At 36.6% G+C, this 20,715-nt stretch overlaps 1 protein-coding gene across 1 annotated transcript in view; it reads right to left on the bottom strand.

Annotated features, from left to right (window-relative positions):
• sv (paired box protein shaven) overlaps positions 1-20,715 on the bottom strand; it is a 432,076-nt gene that overhangs the window by 278,466 nt on the left and 132,895 nt on the right. The window contains exon 3 of the mRNA XM_017626900.1: positions 8,498-8,536. Coding sequence (XP_017482389.1) covers positions 8,498-8,536 — 39 coding nt within the window. The remainder of the gene's footprint in view (positions 1-8,497; positions 8,537-20,715) is intronic.

The following is a 20,715-nucleotide window of genomic DNA, read 5'->3' as shown; positions in this document are numbered from 1 at the left end:
GTCCGTCCGTCTGTCCATGAACACGATAACTCGAGAAAAAATTGAGATATGTCAACAAAATTTGGTAAGTAGGTTTCCCTTTATCCAAGGTAGGTTGGGATTGATAATGGGCAGAATCGGACAATAACCACGCCCAAGTCCCATATAACGGTATTTTCAAAATATGCAAAAACTACGATATTTCCGCAAATACTGCATCCAAATTGTTGAAAGTTGGTATGCGAAGTAGAAATTTGGCATAAAATAAGACACTTGTGAAATTTTTGGATAATGGGCGTGGCGCCGCCCACTTATGATATAAAGCCGTTTCTGTAGTCCCTTTACCAATCCCCACCAAAACTCGCTGAGAACATTACTTAGGGATTGACTAAGAAACCTGTTGAAAATTTTTGAAATCCGACAAGAACCACGCCTACCTCCCATATAACGGTAATTTACAGAAATACGAAAACTGCGATAACTAAGTAAATATTTAAGCTAATTTACTCAAAATCGATATATGCAATAACCTCTTAGCAGAAAATTATAATTAGGGAAATTTTTGGGAAATGGGCGTGGCACCGCCCACTTATGCCTACATATGTGTTTCTCGGTAACCGGTTTACCAATTTTTACCAAACTCGGCACATTTATCAACCTTGGCGTAAAAAAGCAATATGTTGACAATTTTTGAAATCGGACTAAAATTACTGCCACTTACCATATAACGGTACTTTTCAGAAATACGAAAACTCCAATTTTTTAATAAGCTAAGACGCCAACTTACAACAATCACTTAACAAGACACATGATGATTGATTACTTACTGCCTATGTAAGTGTATATTGATAACCGCCTTACCGATTTCCACCAAACTTGGTCCAATTATTTCAATAAATCATAGTATATTATCGAAATGTTTGGAAAAATACTCTTGCTTATCATGCAGTTTACTGAAAGGTGAAAAAACGATATTTAATATGTGCGCCGGGTATGTAATGTTCTGTTTCGCCCGAACTTATACTTCTTTACTACCATTTGCAATCCCAACCTACCTTGGATAAAGGGAAACCTACTTACCAAATTTTGTTGACATATCTCAATTTTTTCTCGAGTTATCGTGTTCACGGACAGACGGACGGACGGACAGTCACGGCTTAATCGATTTCTCTTTTTATTCTGATCATTTATGTATATATATGTCTACATCTATCTCGATCCGTTTTGGCTGTTGCTGTTAAATGAAGTAACAAAATATTAAACACAGCTTGTACACAGTGACACCTGTCAACGCATATAAGAGCTAAATAAACTTGTCATTCCATCGTGTTTCATTACAGGTTATGGGCCCAGGCGGTTTTTAGTTTTTTCAAAGTTTTATTTAAAATAAAGATGGCTTCAAACATTATCTCAAGTATCCCAAAGTTAAAGGGAAGAGAAAATTATGAGGATTGGGCGTTCACAGTAGAAAATTTCCTCATCCTGGAAGGAATGCAAAAGTGTATTAGTACGGAAGGAACAGACTTCGACGCCAAGGCAAAGGCGAAAATAATTTTAACCATTGATCCGGTTTTATACGTGCATATAAAGACTGAAACAAGCGCAAAAAACTTGTGGTTAAAATTAAAAAGAATGTTCGATGACACTGGATTCTCCAGAAAAATTAGTCTTCTACGTAACCTCATTTCGATTCGGCGGGAAACCTGCGAGTCTATGGCACAGTATGTGACCATGATCGTCGAAACAAGTCAGAGATTAAATAACACAGGTTTCAACATCAGTGACGAATGGGTTGGATCGCTTTTATTAGCAGGGCTGCCAGAGAAATTTTCTCCGATGATAATGGCCATCGACCACTCGGGTATAGACATTACCGCGGATTCGATCAAATCTAAGTTAATTGATATGGAGGACGAGTGGGACGTCAACAATGGCCAGAACGCATTCGTGTCGAAAGCAGGGTGGAAGCAGAAAATAAAGGAGCAGCAAAACACGCAGACAAAGTCGAACATAAAATGCTACAAATGTAACAAATACGGACATTACAAGTCTTAGTGCAGCTTTGCACAGAAGAAGGAGAGAACCAACGCCTTCAGCGCAGTCTTTCTTAGTGGAAATTATAGTAGCAAAGAATGTTATATCGACTCTGGTGCCAGCATGCATGTGACGAGAAATAAAAACTGGCTCAAAAATGTTTCCGACAAACGCGAAATTGAAGAAATCCTAATAGCTGATAAGTCGAAGATTTCTGTGGAATGCTCTGGTGATCTACAACTAACAACATTGGTGAATAGAAACGAATTCGTGATTCCAGTAACAGGTGTGTTATACGTTCCGAGTCTTGCTGCAAATCTCTTATCTGTTAGTCAATTAATAAAAAAGGGCAACAAGGTTTTTTTTGAAAAGAATTACTGTTATATACGCAATCAAGAAAATGTAATAGTGGCTAAAGCGGAATTAGTAGAAGGTGTATATAGAGTGAATGTCAAAGAAGTTGAATGTTTGCTTGCGCCTATTTATGGAAGTGTATGGCATAGACGTTTCGGGCACTTGAATAGCAGTGATCTTAACGTTATGAAAAATGGAGCTGTAATAGGCATGTCGTACACAGACAAACCCCAGACGAGTAAGAACGATTGTATTGTTTGCTGTCAAGGAAAGCAAACGCGGTTGCCGTTCACACATAAGGGAAACAGAAGTCAAAAGTTGCTTGAGGTAATACATGCCGATATTTGTGGTCCTATGGAAAGTAAATCAAATTTTCAAGTAAAGGTTCTCAGAACTGATAACAGGTTGGAGTTCTGCAGTAATGATTTTGAGAGTTACCTACAGAATTCAGGAATTATTCATCAAAAGACAAACCCATATACTCCCGAACAAAATGGTTTGTGCGAGAGACTTAACCGCACTATAGTGGAAAAGGCCAAGTGTATGTTGGCTGAAACGAGCCTACCAAAAAAATTCTGGGCAGAGGCAGTTAACACGGCTGTTTATTTGAGAAACCGGTCTTTGGCATCGGGTTTAAACAACATAACACCTTTCGTGGTGTGGTATAAGAAAAAGCCGGATGTTAGTCATATAAGAATTTTCGGGAGTAAAGTAATGGTTCACATACCAAAAATGAAACGATTGAAATGGGACAACAAGGCAATAGAATGTATTCTATTAGGATATTCCGACGACGTAAAAGGTTATAGAGTCTATGACCCAGCAAAAAATCTTATAATGACTAGTCGTGATGTAATAGTATTTGAAGAAAAAGAAGAAAGTAACGCAGTATCAATAAATATCAGTGAAAACAAAAGCGGGAATAACAGTGACTTGGTGGAGATGAAACAGATAAAGCAAGTACTGAGTAATAATGTGGATGGTAAAATTTCATTACCTGCTGCTTCGGAGGAGAATGAGGAGAGCAATTGTCGAGAAGAAGATCAATTTGTTGACGCATTAGATCAAGTAAGCGACGGGGAAGCGACTTCGTCAACAGCAGTATCTAAACGTATTCGTAAGCAACCCGAAAGGTATGGCTATGGCAATGTGTGTGCAGTTGAACAAGACAACAGTTGTTGTCAAATACCTCTCGACGAAGTGCTGAATGTACCAGAGAGTTTTCAGTGGAAGCAAGCCATGGATGACGAGCTTAAATCTTTCGAGAAAAATTATGCATGGGAAATGGTTGATATGCCGTCCAATGGAACCGTAGTGCAGTGTAAATGGGTACTTAAGAAAAAGGTAGAGAGCGATAATAGTATTCGTTATAGAGCTAGACTAGTTGCAAAAGGCTATTCGCAAAAGCCAGGTATCGATTTTGATGAGACGTTTTCCCCAGTATTAAGGAATTCAGCACTGAGACTTTTATTCGCCTTAGCAGTTCAATTAAAACTAGATATATCTCATTTTGATATAAAGACAGCATTTTTAAATGGTTATCTCGATGAGACTGTTTTTATGAAAATCCCTCCAGGGTTACAAGATAATAATAAAAGTTGTAACAAAGTATTGAAGTTAAAATGCGCTATATATGGACTTAAACAATCATCAAGAAAATGGTATGAAAGAGTTGGTGTTTTTACACAAAATGAATTTTAAGAGATCTAATTTAGAACCTTGCTTATTTACTAAAATTAACGCAAAAGTCAAAATTATTGTAGCATTGTACGTTGATGATTTTTTTGTTTTTTCTAATAGTCCACGCGAAACCGAAAAATTGAAAGCAAGTTTATCATCAACATTTGAAATTAAAGACTTAGGTCGTTTAAAACAGTGTTTGGGTATGAGAGTGCATATAGATAAAAATAACAATGTAATAACTTTAGATCAAGAAAACTATATTGATCAACTTTTGATAAAATTTAATATAATGAATGGTAAGCCAATAGATACACCTATCGAACAAAAATTGAGTTTAGGTAAAAGCGAAATTTGTGACAAAAGCTTACCATATCAACAATTAATAGGTAGTATAATGTATTTGGCACTACTTACTAGACCAGATATTGTATTTTCAATTAACTATTTGAGTCAATTTAATAACTGCTTCAATGAAGAACATTGGACTTATGCAAAAAGAATTTGAAGTACTTAAAAAAACTAAAAGCTATTGTTTAAGATACTCAGCATATGGTAACTGTGAATTAGAAAGCTTTGTAGATGCAGGCTAGGCTAGTAACTCGGTAGACCGGAAATCTTATACCGGGTATTTCTTTAAGTTGTCTGGTTGTGCAGTTTCGTGGGAAACTAAAAAGCAATGTACTGTTGCTTTATCCAGTACAGAAGCCGAATATATGGGCATATCTGATTGTTGTAAGGAGGCCATATATTTAAGAAATTTGCAGCACGAGATCACTAACGAATTTTACACTATACCTATTTTTAATGATAACCAATCTGCACAAAAACTATGCGCCAATCCCGTGTTTCATAAGAGATCAAAACATATTGATGTACGTTTTCATTTTTGTAGAGAAAAGATTTCCGATGGAATCATTAGGATTGAATATATGCCAACTGCAGATATGCCTGCGGATTTACTTACAAAAGGAATGAACTCTGTAAAACATTATAAGTTTTTGGAAATGTATGGCCTCCACAAATAATTCTAAGTTACAATAGAAAAAACTTTAGATTGTATTTTGTTAAGTGGGGGTGTTAAATGAAGTAACAAAATATTAAACACAGCTTGTACAAAATTATAATACCCTTGTGCACAAGTGCGCTCGGGTATAAAAATATTTTTCGATCGGAAAACTCTGGTCCTCTTCAGGAGACCTCCAGTAACAATAAACCATTGTATATTTAACCATTTTTTTAATGCTAAAGAATTTTAATTTATCCCCCATTGCATTGGACTTATAAATTACACAGGCCGACATTTTTCAGACCCTGGGATCAGCTTACACTTTTCCAAAGGGTTTTGATGCGCTGAATCTGAATCCAGAATCAGTTTTGCTCGATTGGCTCAGGTTTTCGAGATATATGAGCCTAAACATGCGAAAACCCCGACTTTTTGCTTTATTCGTCATGTATTTTCATCAAGAATAGTTCGTTTTTTAGAAAATTTAATAAAGCATTTGAAAGTAAAATATTTCCCCTTGATAATGCTGTTTAACTCAACGAGATACCTTGTTTTATACCTGAGATATTGTCCATTGAAGTTTATGAGCTTTTCGACATTACTTCTTTGCACAAGTGCTTGAAAGATACAACACGTTTAGACGTCTTTATTTACATAATGAATGTATGTGTATATTATTATGTATATTATATATCATGTATATCATATTTAACCGAAAAATGAAATCAATCGAACTGCTTGGTCCTGAAATATAAGCATTTGAAGAGAGTGTTGTTACGTGACAAAAAATGGAAGTTGATTTTTTCTTTTCTTACAAAATCGCAAAACTCTGCGAATTGTGGATGGCTATTTTCGTGAAACTTATTTTAATATGATTTGGAGCAGTTCTAGTTGTTTTTAGAGTTTTTTTAATTAATGCAAATTGTTTCAATTCTCTTTTACAACCCAAAGTGTCAAACGTGACGTGACGTGGCGTCACGTGACATAAATTTCTATCGTTATATTTTTGTTAATATTGTTTTTAAATGAATTTTCAACGCAAATAAAACATGTATTTTATGTAGAATATACTTCACATTTTGACTTCAGCGCCAATTCAGGGTCAATTTATTAGAAATCTATGATTTATTATGTTTCAACCACATACGCCAAATTCGAACCAAATCGGACCATAAATACGGTTTTTGAAAAAATATCTCGACCTTGGCACTACCTAGGAAGACCATTTTATGCAAACATGATTCTACTTACATAGCCAGTATATATTTTAAAAAGCAGACAAATCGGCCCGTAAATACGTTACATATAAAACTTTAATTTTTTTTGTCGTGGTGGACCTTCCGCTGGAAACACCCATATCATAATTATATATGTATATCATGTACTTCACACATATATATAATATCAAATGAAATTCCTAGAGAATTTCTCATGCATTCATTTCTTCGTTAAATTCTTAAACGAAATAAGTTTTCTCTATGTACGCGCACATATACACATACATACATTATGCAAATAAAGACGCCTAAACGTATAACACAAATCTGTTTCTTTTCGTGTTGTATCTTTCAAGCATTTGTGCAAAGAAGTAATGTCGCAAAACTCATAAACTTCAATGGACAATATCTCAGGTTTAAAACAAGATATATGGTTGAGTTAAACAGCATTATCAAAGGGAACTATTTTGCTTTCAAATGATTTCTTTAATTTTGTAAAAAAAACAAACTATTCTTGATGAAAATACATGAAGAATATAGCAAAAAATAGGGTTTTTCGATGTTTAGGCTCAAATATCTCGAAAACCTAAGCCAATCGAGCAAAACTGATTTTGATTCAGCTTCAGCGCAACGAAAACCTTTAGAAAAGTATAAGCTAGAAAAAATGGTTACATAAATTAATTTCGTCTTGTTATTGGGAATCTCATATACCATTTCTACGAAAGGTTGTTTTTTCCCCATATAAGATACATGGAAAACGTTGAGCGCTTTGAGCTACTTCTAAATATTTTTTTATTAAACAAGTAATAAGTCTAAGTTCGGGCGGAACCGAATATTAAATACCCGGTATTAAATGTATGATTTTCACCTTTCCGAAAGCTACCGCTACATGGTAAGCCGGGGTGTATCAATTTTGAGTAAATTAGCGTCCTTAAATTTCGAAATATTGAAGTTTCAAGCATTTCTGAAATTTACCGTTACATGAAAAGCGGCCTCAATTTTAGTCCAATTTCAATAATTTTCAACGGTTTGCTTCTATGTGGCAAGGACAATAACCATACCGAGTTTGGTACAAATTGATAGAACGGTTACCGAGATACATATATGTGACCATAAGTGGGCGGTGCCACGCCCATTTTGCAAAATTTTATCATAAACGTATTTCTTGGTAAAGAATTGTTGCAAGCATCAATTTTGAATAAATTAGCTTTCATATCACAGGTTTACAAAAAAAAAGTGTATGCATATTAAACCAAACCTATATATTCCTTAGTTATTCGACATGCTGAATGCGTATCCGAGGTCCGTTAGCCTCCATCACGTCAGGTTCGTGCTCATTTGAAGGTCAAGTAGGGAAAAATTCATTGAATAAACCTGAAAATTCAATAAAATTCATCGGAATTTGACCTTGGGATGACCTTGGCATAACCTCCAGATGACCTTGAGGAATCAAGGGACCTCCATACTCGGTTTCAGTGACAACAAAAACAATTTTTTTTTTTTAATTTTTATTGAATAAATTTTATGTCCTATTTTACCTTCAAATGACCTCGAAGCTGACATTATGGATGTTAACGGACTTCGGATTCGGGTTCAGCGAATGTAAAACCTNGGAACAACATAGGGATATATAGGTTTGGTTTAATATGCATACGCTTTTTTTTTGTAAACCTGTGTATTTACTGATTTATCGAAGATTTCGTATTTGTCCAAATTACCGTTATATGGGATGTGGGCGTGGTTATTGTCCGATTTTAAAAATTGTCGGTCATTTTGTATGCCGCGAATACTCTTTAGTAGTTACTAAAATATCGCATTTTTCGTATTTCTGAAAATTACTGTTATATGGGAGGTAGGCGTGGTTATTGTCCGATTTTGCCCATTTTCAACACCATGCGTTCTACGCCCAAAAGAAGTGCACGTACAAAGTTTCGTTAAGATATCTCAATTTTTACTCGAGTTATCGTGTGCACAGACGGACGGATGGACAGATCGATTTTTGTTTTCATTCTGATCATTTAGGTATACATTTGTCTATATCTGTCAAAGTTATAATACCCTTGTGCTCAAGTGCGCTCGGGTAAAAAAATTTAAGAACAAGGGCGTATTTTTTTTATCGGTATAGAACAATCCTAGTGGTGAGAGAATAAAAATTCCTACTCCACTTTTTCACATGCATTTTTTTGTACCACCCTAATGAACATACATTCTCAGTATATAAACTTACCATCTCCAGACAAACTTCCTTGTGAACTATGGTTATCTTCTGAAAAAAAGAATAGATAGGACAGTTTGAATAGACAGGAAACAAACATATAACAAAATGCTTAAAGTGACAGTCAAAAGGTTATTTTTTTAATATTTAAAATGATTTTCAAACTGAAATTTTTTGTTAATTTAATTTGGTTTTATAAGAATATTGTTTATAAGGAATACAATTTTTACAAATTAGATTTGTTTCATTTTGTTTATGAACGGTCTTGCACTCTTTCTCCCATAAAACCTTCATGTTTATAAGAGAAAAATTGTAAAGGGTCGTTAGCAAGTAAGAATGATTAAAACTCAACGCTAATGGGCAAATGATGCAGATTTACTCATAATAGACCAAGAGCTCATGACCAAAAAACTCATAATACTTCAGATCGAATGAAATTTTTTGTGAGCTTAGCTTGTTAATATATAAATCGAGAACCGGAGGGCTGGCTGCGGAACAGTGGTCTTGACCATGCGTTTTTAGCTATTAAAGATGTCAATTAAACCGGTTACTCAACATACTTCAGATGACTTGAAATTTTGGCAGAATTTTATTTATAGTATATAGAAAATGAATTCAAGGGTTCCTGCCGATTCTAGTGGTCTTAAATTACTGCCAGCCCATGTTGAAAGTGCATTGTTGCAAATATAGGTCAACATAATTCAGACGGGCTGTCCTTTTGAAAGTTCCTTAGTAATATTATACATAGATGAAATATCTTTGAACAACCTATTCTGATGGTCACATCATATGAAAAATTTCAGAAACGTAATTTCTGTGAGCAAGCACGCCCGAGAGAATGCAAATATCGCGCATATGCCATGGCGTGTAAGTTATCTATCAATACCAATGTTAAGTCTGGTCGAAAGCGAGATTTCAAGTCAATGTAATATTTTCTAATCCCCGAAAATCGGGGTGCTCGTGGTCTAAAAATCTGGATATTTCTTTATTCTAAAAACCACATGCATTACTTTTGGTATTTAACTTTAGCTTTGGTATTTTGCCAAGATCATACTCTACTCAATACGTATACAAATTATTATTTTCATATATACATAAATACATATTTAGGTCGGAGATTAACATCACTACTGCTCTAACTTTTAGTACCAACCCTGAAGGAAACTAGTGATTTTTTAAATTAACTAATTGAAAGGATACTTTAAAACAAATGCCATTAGTAAATGTTTCAAATTTTTATACTCTTTTTGCTCAACAAAAAAAAAATGTGTGTCTTGGAAGTATGAAAAAGCATCTGTGAAGTCTAGAACGCAAGCGTATTTAAAAGAAACATACTGACTTTGAAGTTGTGTAAACCAAATTAATTTTAAAGTAGTTGAAATTAAATGCAGAGTCAGACAGTCGATTTGCTGCTTGCACACAATTCAACTACAATTGGACGCAGCCAAGAACGTTCGTGTTCAACTCTCATTTAATTTTAAATTTTTAACTTCCGTTTTTCTTTATGAAAAAGCATCTGTGAAAGCGTATTCAAACGAAACATACTGACTTTGAAGTTGTTTAAGCCAAATTAATTTTAAAGTAGTTGAAAATACATGCAGGAAAAGGCAGTTGACTGGTTCCTAGGACATCGCCATCTTAAATAAACGAGTTCGTTACAGTTAAAATAGTGAGAATTTCAATTAGTTATCATTGAAATTAAAGTAGTTTCATATTAGTCTTATTTTGTAATAAGTACTTGTGTGCACACAATATTTGTCGTTTTTCCATTCTCTGCATACATTTTAAGGATAACTGGTTTGCCGACACGGGAACATGCAACATCTGGGAGGCAATCCGCATCTAAATCTAAACCACACTTTTCCAAAGGCTGACCTTGAGCATTATTGATTGCGATTCCGAGTGCCAATCGAATTGGGAATTGCAATATTTTAAATTGAAATGGTGTATCAGTCGGAGTCACGGGAATTCTTCAACTTTGAAAGGCCACGTTAAAATCTTTGCTTACAGTACGTTCTTCATCAATTTCTTAACTTACTGCTTCATCTGTTTCCACAACGGTGTTTATCGACGTATATGTTATTTCCTCATTTTGAATGTTGGATTGAATAATATTAGAGGTATTCACCAAAGTGAGCAAGAGGCCTGGCAGTCTGGTGAAAGTGCAGATCTGCTCAAGCAACGACTGTTGCCAATACCACTATTATTTAGTTGATTACCATCCTTGTTCTTCGCAGAAAGCATAGCTCGTTCACGGAGCCAGTCGTAATTCCTATAATTAATTTTCTTAATAAAGTACAAAAATTATCAGGCAATAAAATTCGTCTTAATCTCTCATTGACTGCCAGCTTTCCGTTCCCAATGCCCAGTAATTGTCGCGAGAAGTCAGCTGCAGTGGATGTATGTTCGTCTTGTCGCAATGTTGACTATTTCAGACAAGCCTTTATCTCGTCCGCTAGTGTTAATCGAGAAACTGCAGACAGTTAGGGAGTTCACAAGGTGTTGTATACTGTCGTACTGTTGTATGTCATAAACTTTAAACGGCTAAAACTATATTTAACGAATTCGCAAGCTAACATACAAGTTTTATTATGAAATTGCACACCGTTAAAAAATAGTTGGTGGTGATTTCAAGTCCTCTAAACATTTATTTAGCCGTTAAAAACTTTACAACATACGACAATACGACACGTACGACACCTTGTGAACCCAAGTGTTTGCGTAAAATCTCCTGCGAGAAATATCAATACATTCCCGAATGGTTGAATGTGTCCATGCAAATCTCGCAACAATCGATCAAGAACCTCAAGCGATTTTTGATGTTCGACTATGTATGCACTCATCCCAGACAATGAGTTTAAATGTTTGTAATACTTTTTCCATACCGGATGTTCTGGAAATATTGCACGTGGGAGTTTCGATGATTTATATGTTCAATGGCAGCTGAAGAGCTGAATTAGCAATGCTTCCACCTGGGAACAATGTCGCAGCAATTCCAGACGCAGCGATAGCTAAGGTAATGTAATTTTTTGATCGAACCGTTGCCAGAATCCATCTGATAAGGAACGTTTTCCTAGTTCCTCCTGGCGCATCCAAGAAGAAGGCCCCCCAACTCTGTAATTTATCATTTGCATCTTCTTATTTGGCGCTGTAACCGCATAAGCGATTTAGGCCGAGTTCGCCAGTTGTTTATCTCTGTGCCAACTGACGCCAATTGGGAATGCCGCGTGAAGCCAAGTCCTTTTTCACTTGGTCTTTCCATTGTATTGGGGCCTCTCTCTTCCTCTGCTACCACCAGCGGATTGCTATCTGAATATTTTCAGACCTGGAACGTCGGCTCCTATTCGAACGACAGGGTCAATCCAGCGGAGCCGCTCTATTTTCATTCGCTGCACGCTGCACATTTCTTTGTAAGTCTCATACAACTCATCGTTCCATCCTTTACGGTATTCCCCGTCGCCAACGCGAAGAGGGCTGTAAATCTTCCGCGAAATCTTTCTCTCGAATACTCCAAGAGCCGCCTCATCGAATGGTGTCATTCTCTAAGCTTCTGCGCCATATGACAGCTCGGGCATGATGAGTGACTCATAGAGTGTGGTTTTTCTACGTCGAGAGAGGACTTTACTCCCGAATTGCACTCAGTCTAAAGAAGCACTTGTGGGCAAGAGTGATTCTGCGTGAGAGTTCCATGCTGATATTTTTATCGGTGATAATGCTGGTTCCCTAGTAAACGAAATCCTCCACTTCCCCGAAATTATCAACTGTCAACAGTGACGTGGGTGCCAAGACGCGAATGCGCTGACTGTTTATTTTATGACAGGAGATACTACTTCGTCTTGTCCTCGTTCACCACCAGGCTCATTCGCTTTGCTTCCTTATACAGCCTGGAAAAGGCAGAACAGACTTCGCGATTTTTGTCACCGATGATGTCGATATCATCGGCACACGCCAGAAATTACACTCTCTTTGAAAAAAATGTTCCTGCATAATTCAGTTCTGCAACTCTTATTATCTTAACATTTGCATCATGCGATCGTTAATTTGGGAATCATTGATCGGGAATAGGAGTTCGCATAGTAATGATAATCATAATCATAATAATATTATCTCATGTTATTCAAAATTTCTTTACTCGCAATATACGTAGTAGGCTATGGCGACCTTAAACGAAATTGTTTACGATTAAAAGTTAATGTCAACAATTTTAAGTTTTCATTAAGTATTTTTAAGCAGCTTTCATGGGATAGTTTTTTTCGTTACTCTTTTATCATTTTGTTATTTGTTTCAGTAGTTTTTAACCGACTTCAAAAAAGGAGAAGGTTATCAATACGTCGGAATATTTTATTTTATGTATGTCACCGCATAACTTTGGACCACGTCAACCGATTTCCAGGTGGTCCCATACTAAATTTGTTTAGATCCTATCATTGGATCATGAAAAAATTGTTGTTTTTTTTCTTAAAAATTACTTGTTTATTAATTTTTTAAATTAAGTAATTTGTGTACCAGCTCTTCGTTGATAATATGATCCCTTCGTTTGATAACATGTTGTAAATTCTATATTTATTTAAACTGTTCGGATTTTGGATAAGTGGAAAGATTTAAAAAATGTCTCACTTCGTTTGGAACCAGTTATGTAATATTTCATTTAATGTCAATATTTTCAGTCTTTACTTTTAGAGAGGTGATAATCCTATTAAAAATATTTCCAAATCAAGATTTTTCAAATACCTTTCGTTTGGCACCCATATTGTACCTCAAACATATTTTCGATTGCAAGTCTTCTTAAAACCCTTTAGTTTGACACCCACATTGCAATATTTCATTTATTTAATCAATTCAAGACGGTCCACCTTAACACTTAATAATATACATATGTACGCACACATGTACAAATGTATTTATTAGAAACTGTCATAAACTTTTCCCGCCAAATTAACTATGTTATAACTTCCCCTCCAAACAGTTTTACTGCTTTGAGGTTCAACTCAATTCTATTGAAAAGAGCGCGGATCTTATTTTCCCGTATTCAACCAGGAACGACCATCAGCCACGACCCATCGTCCGTTTCCGCTTTACATTTGTACATATTCATATATATCCTATTATTATTATAATAAATCAAACATATTTGACAAAGGACTAATTTTTCGTTGGTTTATTTATTTTATCGCTTTATATTGAAAATTCATTGGTGCAACATACTGAGCTTTGGAGTTCAAATTTTCAAAAAGATGGCAACTCTCCTAAAAAATATTTCCAACAGTCATCTATCTTAAACTTCTTTAATTTAATACCTATATTATAATAAGTTATTTATTTGATCAATTATGCAAATTGAGTTAAATTTTCAAATAGGTGGCAACCCTCCTCAAAAATATTTCCAACAGCTATCTTTCTGAAAGCTATTTAATTAGATACCCGCATTGCAATATTACATTTATTTATCAATTTAACTGAGTTAAAATTTTTAAATAGGTGTTAACCCGGCTGTAAACCTTCCTAAGAATCTGAAGCTTGTTACCGACATTGCCATATTTCATTTATTTGATCAATTTAACTGAGTTAAAATTTTCAAATAGGTNATTTGTTTAGATCCTATCATTGGATCATGAAAAAATTGTTGTTTTTTTTCTTAAAAATTACTTGTTTATTAATTTTTTAAATTAAGTAATTTGTGTACCAGCTCTTCGTTGATAATATGATCCCTTCGTTTGATAACATGTTGTAAATTCTATATTTATTTAAACTGTTCGGATTTTGGATAAGTGGAAAGATTTAAAAAATGTCTCACTTCGTTTGGAACCAGTTATGTAATATTTCATTTAATGTCAATATTTTCAGTCTTTACTTTTAGAGAGGTGATAATCCTATTAAAAATATTTCCAAATCAAGATTTTTCAAATACCTTTCGTTTGGCACCCATATTGTACCTCAAACATATTTTCGATTGCAAGTCTTCTTAAAACCCTTTAGTTTGACACCCACATTGCAATATTTCATTTATTTAATCAATTCAAGACGGTCCACCTTAACACTTAATAATATACATATGTACGCACACATGTACAAATGTATTTATTAGAAACTGTCATAAACTTTTCCCGCCAAATTAACTATGTTATAACTTCCCCTCCAAACAGTTTTACTGCTTTGAGGTTCAACTCAATTCTATTGAAAAGAGCGCGGATCTTATTTTCCCGTATTCAACCAGGAACGACCATCAGCCACGACCCATCGTCCGTTTCCGCTTTACATTTGTACATATTCATATATATCCTATTATTATTATAATAAATCAAACATATTTGACAAAGGACTAATTTTTCGTTGGTTTATTTATTTTATCGCTTTATATTGAAAATTCATTGGTGCAACATACTGAGCTTTGGAGTTCAAATTTTCAAAAAGATGGCAACTCTCCTAAAAAATATTTCCAACAGTCATCTATCTTAAACTTCTTTAATTTAATACCTATATTATAATAAGTTATTTATTTGATCAATTATGCAAATTGAGTTAAATTTTCAAATAGGTGGCAACCCTCCTCAAAAATATTTCCAACAGCTATCTTTCTGAAAGCTATTTAATTAGATACCCGCATTGCAATATTACATTTATTTATCAATTTAACTGAGTTAAAATTTTTAAATAGGTGTTAACCCGGCTGTAAACCTTCCTAAGAATCTGAAGCTTGTTACCGACATTGCCATATTTCATTTATTTGATCAATTTAACTGAGTTAAAATTTTCAAATAGGTGGCAAACCTCCTAAAAAATATTTCCTACAGTCATCTTTCTTTGATACCTACATTGTAATATGTCATTTATTTTATCAATTAAATTGAGTTAGATTTTCCTCAAAACATATTTTCTGCTGCAAGCCTTCTTAAAACTCTTTAGTTTCGACACCCACATGGCAATACTTCTTTTACTTCATAAATTTAATTGAGTTAAAATTTTCAAATAGGTTGCAACCCTCCTCACAAGCTTTTCCGCGTGGTTGCCTTTCAATAAATAGAATGAACAAATATTCGCAAAATAAATTTAATTTATTTTATAACTGACAACTAACGTACGATTTTGGTTCTTTTCCAGACTCCATTTAGATTTTGACTCTTTATTACCGCCAACAACTTTAAGTGTATACATATTTACAAGCTGTCAAAATTTTGGGTGGTTCCACCAGCCAGGTAAAAATTATGGCGTTCATATTCGTAACGAGAAATCTCAAAATTTTTGCCTGATCTTTCCAAATTTTCTCTTTTTTATCAGTTGGCAAAGGCCCTCAGTAGCGGCGCTCCGAGCGTTGAGATAGTAATTTCATGTCAATTAGTAGTAAAGTTCCATGGTATAATTCTTGCTGTAAAACTTTTCACCAGCGGGTTGAAAATTTTCATTTACCTCATAGTTGTCAAAAAGTTGCAATCCGGAGTACCTATCAATTGGCACAGGCGTTTTACGCAAATAAGGTTATGAAATGTGTTTTATTTAAATCGTTTAAAAAATGAGTCATTTATGTATACCATTTTAAAAGTAATTATTCAATAAATCTGTGGTCATAAGCAATAATCGCCTAAGTCGAAAAACCTGAATTCGAGAAAAAAAAAACGCTTTAAAGATTTGGATTGTAATGTTAACTTTATGGGGAAACCAAAATATTTTCATCTATAACTTTTTAAATAGCCTAGGTAACGAGATAGGAGCCTCACATACACATGGAATAGTAGTTGGAGAAAACTATAGCATATATAACTCAACTTAGGCGGTTATTGTTTATGACCACAGAAATTTCGTTTTACACTATACTTTTCGAAACTGTTTGGAGTTAATTATTTTTTGTTTCTCAAAAGCAACCCTGCGTGCTTAGAAAGCGTGTGTACCAATAATTTCATCCCTTGCATATTCATCCCCGAGGAAGGCAGTCGCCAAATTCACCCAAGGTTGTTTACTGGTTATATTGTAGGCTTAATCGACTTCTCTTTTCATTCTGATCATTTATGTATATGTAGTGATTTAATGAATAGCAATAATCGCTATCAAAACGTTTTCTATATAAATAACAGAATTTATTCCTTATATAAATTTACTTTATTTAAATATTATCAAAATGAATTGTTGATAGCACGACTCGACTGCACTGACTGAACTCGACTTCTCACTTCACCGCTGACAGCAGCTCAAGGTAAGCGCGGGAGAGCGCCTCAAGAAAGCGAGCCGTGTATGTGGCTGTCGCCACATGTCTCCCCTTCTTGGAAAAATGTCATTTTCCGTAACAACAAAATTTAATATAAACGAATGTAGAGTCAAAAGAAAATTATAGATTGAAGCTGATATGTTTATTGCGAAGTACTATGTGATTGCGTTTGTTCTTCGGCGAGAAAATAAACCGGTTTGAGGCGGTCGACTGAGATTGGTGTATTTCGACCTCTCACTTTAACAACAAAATATTTGTCATGCTTTTCGATGACTGGATACGGTCCATCATATGGTGTAGCAAAAGACTGACGAATATGATCGTGTTTTACAAACACATGCGAAGTATTTGCTAAATCTTTGAAGACAAAAATCTGTTTACGTCCATACCTGGCTGTTTGCGAAGGAGTTAACGCATGGAAGTGCTGTCGTAGCGATGCTATTAATTCGGGGGCAGGGGAGTCAGAAATCGATGGGTGTAAAAATTCACCTGGCAAGCGAATCGGCTCACCAAATACTAATTCAGCTGAGGTAGCGTTGATATCTTCCTTCCATGATGCTCTCAGTCCAAGCAAAACGACAGGTAAAGCGTCGTACCAAGATGTACCATGACACAGTAGAGCAGATTTTAGCTGTCTGTGTAAGCGCTCCACTAAACCATTCGATTGTGTATGGTACGGTGTAGTTTTCAAGTGTTTGCTGCCTAAAATCTTCGTAAGCTGATGAAACAAGTCCGACTCAAATTGTCTACCAAGGTCCAAAGTGATTTTGAGGGGAACGCCAAATAGCGAAACCCAGCCGGTAACTAAAGCCCGCGCTGCAGTTTCTGCTGTTCCGTTTTCAGCTGGTATAGCTTGAGGAAAACGCGTAAATCTGTCAATAATGGTTAGACATTGCGTAAATCCACGTGAGTTTGGTAAAGTAACCAAGTCAATGTGGATGTGTTCGAATCGTTGCGATGGTAATTCGAAATTGGCAATCGGAGAGCTTGTGTGCCGAGTTATCTTATTTGCTTGGCACTTTAAACAGCATCTTGTCCAGTTAGTGACATCTCTGTTCATTGCCGGCCAAACGTATCTCTGAGCAACTAGTTTCCGTGAAGCACGTTGGCCCGGATGAGAAAGAGAGTGAAGAGCATTGAAAATTCTTGAGCGTAGCACTTTAGGAACGTAAGGCCGAACCGAACCTGACGAAACGTCACAGTACAATTTGATCGCGTTGTCATTGAAATGGAGTTGACGAAGATGGAGTGAAGATGTGGAGTTATATAACAGTTCCTGAAGCTCGCGATCTTCGTTCTGAGCGTTATATAGCTCAGTCATTGTTACAGCGGTTGATACTTCATCGACGCGAGAGAGTGTGTCGGCCACAATATTTTCCGTGCCTGAGACATGACGAAAGTCGGTCGTAAACTGGCTGATGAAGTCCAACCTTTGAAACTGCCAAGGGGAAGCACGTTCGAGCCGCTGCTGGAAAGCGTGTATAAGCGGCTTGTGGTCAGTGTAGACGGTGACATGCCGACCTTCAAAAATGTATTTGAAGTGTTGGACGGCTTCGTAAACAGCGTGCAGCTCACGATCATAAGTTGATTTCTTTTGCGTTGACGGGCTAAGTTTTTTACTGAAGAATGCAAGCGGTTGCCAGTCATTATTGCTACGTTGTTGTAGAACTGCCCCAATAGCATTCTCAGAGGCGTCTGTGAAAATAGCCCACTCGGAGTTAATGTTCGGATGTGCGAGAAGTGCGGAGTTTGCAAGCGCTTGTTTGCAGTCGTTGAAAACCGTCTCAAGCTCAGGAGTCCACTTAACTACATGATTACTTTTAACTTCAGGGCCTTCGAGTAATTTATTGAGCGGGCCAAGCAGTTGAGCAGCATTTTTGATGAATTTCCGATAAAAATTTATCGTACCGAGAAATCCACGAAGTTTTTTTATTGTTGATGGCTTAGGAAAATTTGCAATCGCAGAAACCCTCTCAGGGAGAGGCCTCATTCCACTAGCCGATACCATATGACCCAAAAATGAAACTTCGCTCTTACCAAATAGAGACTTTGCTGCATTGATTATTAACCCTGCGTCTTGCAGGCGTTGAAATAATGCCTGGAGATGTTCCAAATGCTGTTGCTGGTTTTGCGAGGCAACAAGGATGTCGTCAATATAGACAAAAAGGAACGGCAAATCTTTTAACACTTCATCCATGAATCGCTGAAATGTTTGCGCAGCGTTGCGCAAACCGAAAGTCATAAAAGGGAACTCGAAGAGTCCGAAAGGTGTGATGATGGCAGTCTTGGCAATGTCTTCTGCAGCGACGGGAATTTGATTAAAGGCGCGCACAAGATCAATCGTGGAAAATATCTGCATACCGTGTAAATTTGCTGCGAAATCCTCTAAATAGCGTACAGGGTATTTGTCCGGGATAGTGCGGTCGTTCAAACGCCTATAATCGCCACACATGCGCCAATCTCCAGATTTTTTAGGCACCAAGTGTAATGGCGAAGACCACGAGCTGTCTCCTCTGCGTGCAAGACCTAGTTGAATCAATTTTTCAAACTCCTGTCTAGCAATTTTTAATTTATCTGGGGCGAGTCGTCTTGCTTTACAAGAGAGTGGCGGCCCGTTCGTAGTCTTAATGTGGTGTTCAGTAGAAAAATCACTAGAACGTTGCGCGAGACCTGGTTGAGTTACAGCACGGTATTTTTGAAGAAGTCCGGTGTAGGTCGGATTAACATCAGGTTGGAGCGTTTTGATTGAGGCAATGTATTTCTTGATAATTTTTCCGACCGTTGATATGCCAGTAAGCTCGTCAGTTAAACGCCTTCGTTGAAGGTCAACTAGCAAACCGTAGTGACTGAGGAGGTCTGCACCGATGATTGGACGAGTGACATCAGCAATGACGAAACGCCATGGAAGATCTCTGCGCAATCCAAGGTTGAGTATCAGCGAGGTAGTACCATAAGTGCTTATTGGAGTGCCATTGGCAGCGAACAACTGGTATGAAAATGGAACGTTTTTTTTGGCGGGGGCTTTGCGTGGATAGACAGAAATATCTGAGCCAGTATCGATCAGGAATTTGTCTCTGGTGGTCTGATCGGTGACGAATAAACGGCAGGAAATTTGTGACTGAGAGCCGATACCCGCCTCTAACGACTCTCCCGGGAGTTTTCCGTGAACTTGCAGCCTGGAGTACATTTTTTTGCTTGCGATTGGAACTTTGTATGAAACCAACAAATTACAGTCTTGTTTACGGGGTTTTTTATTGTTGACCTACTTTTGGAATGATTAGAATGATGATCGTGACCTCGTGATCGAGATCTTGACTGTCGGAACTGCATCTTCGCCAATGATGTTGTCAGCGCAGCAACCTGCTTTGCAAGAGCGGCTAGATCGTCGTGAATGTTAGATGGAGGATTAATGGCTGCGACATCAAGGGGATGATACACCTCATGTAATTTATCTGCATATTCTGCGAGGTCATTTATTATTGCGTTTTTTTGTATGACGAGACACACGCACGAGTTTTCTGCGGAAGGTGAGAGAGCCAGCGGGCTTTTAGCACCTCCTCATCGATGTCCGGAACCAGCGCTCTTAAATGTCGCAGATGTTGTGACGGTGTGCGGTCGCCTAAACTCTCTTTATCCAAGAGCTGTAATAATTTAGCCTCTTTAGATTTGGAGAATCGAGAGATGAGTGTGGTCTTTAGTTGCTGATAAGGAGTGTCTACCGGTGGATGGATGATGATATCTTCGACCTCTGCTGCTGACCGCGTATCAATTAGGGGAATAGTTTATAGAATTTTTCTGTCTCTATCACAATCCCATGATTTACAAATTGAGCTTCCAGCTGAGCAAACCAAAGAGATGGCTTTTCGGTACTGAAAGGGGGAGCCTTGACATTGCGAGTAGTAGAGGTCATCATTGAAGTGACTAGTGGTTTTGGTGGGGTGTCAATTGGCATAGAAAACAAGTGTAAATGTTAGACGTTGGGCGAAGGAAAGGTAGTCTCGATCCCACTAGCGTAATCTTGCCTTGCGTTGTA

This window comes from Rhagoletis zephyria, unplaced genomic scaffold (genome assembly GCF_001687245.7).
Source record: "Rhagoletis zephyria isolate East Lansing unplaced genomic scaffold, Rhagoletis_zephyria_1.1 Rzeph_scaffold_00067, whole genome shotgun sequence".
In the NCBI taxonomy this organism is placed as follows: domain Eukaryota; kingdom Metazoa; phylum Arthropoda; class Insecta; order Diptera; family Tephritidae; genus Rhagoletis; species Rhagoletis zephyria.
This window is presented reverse-complemented; position numbering and strand designations above follow the sequence as displayed.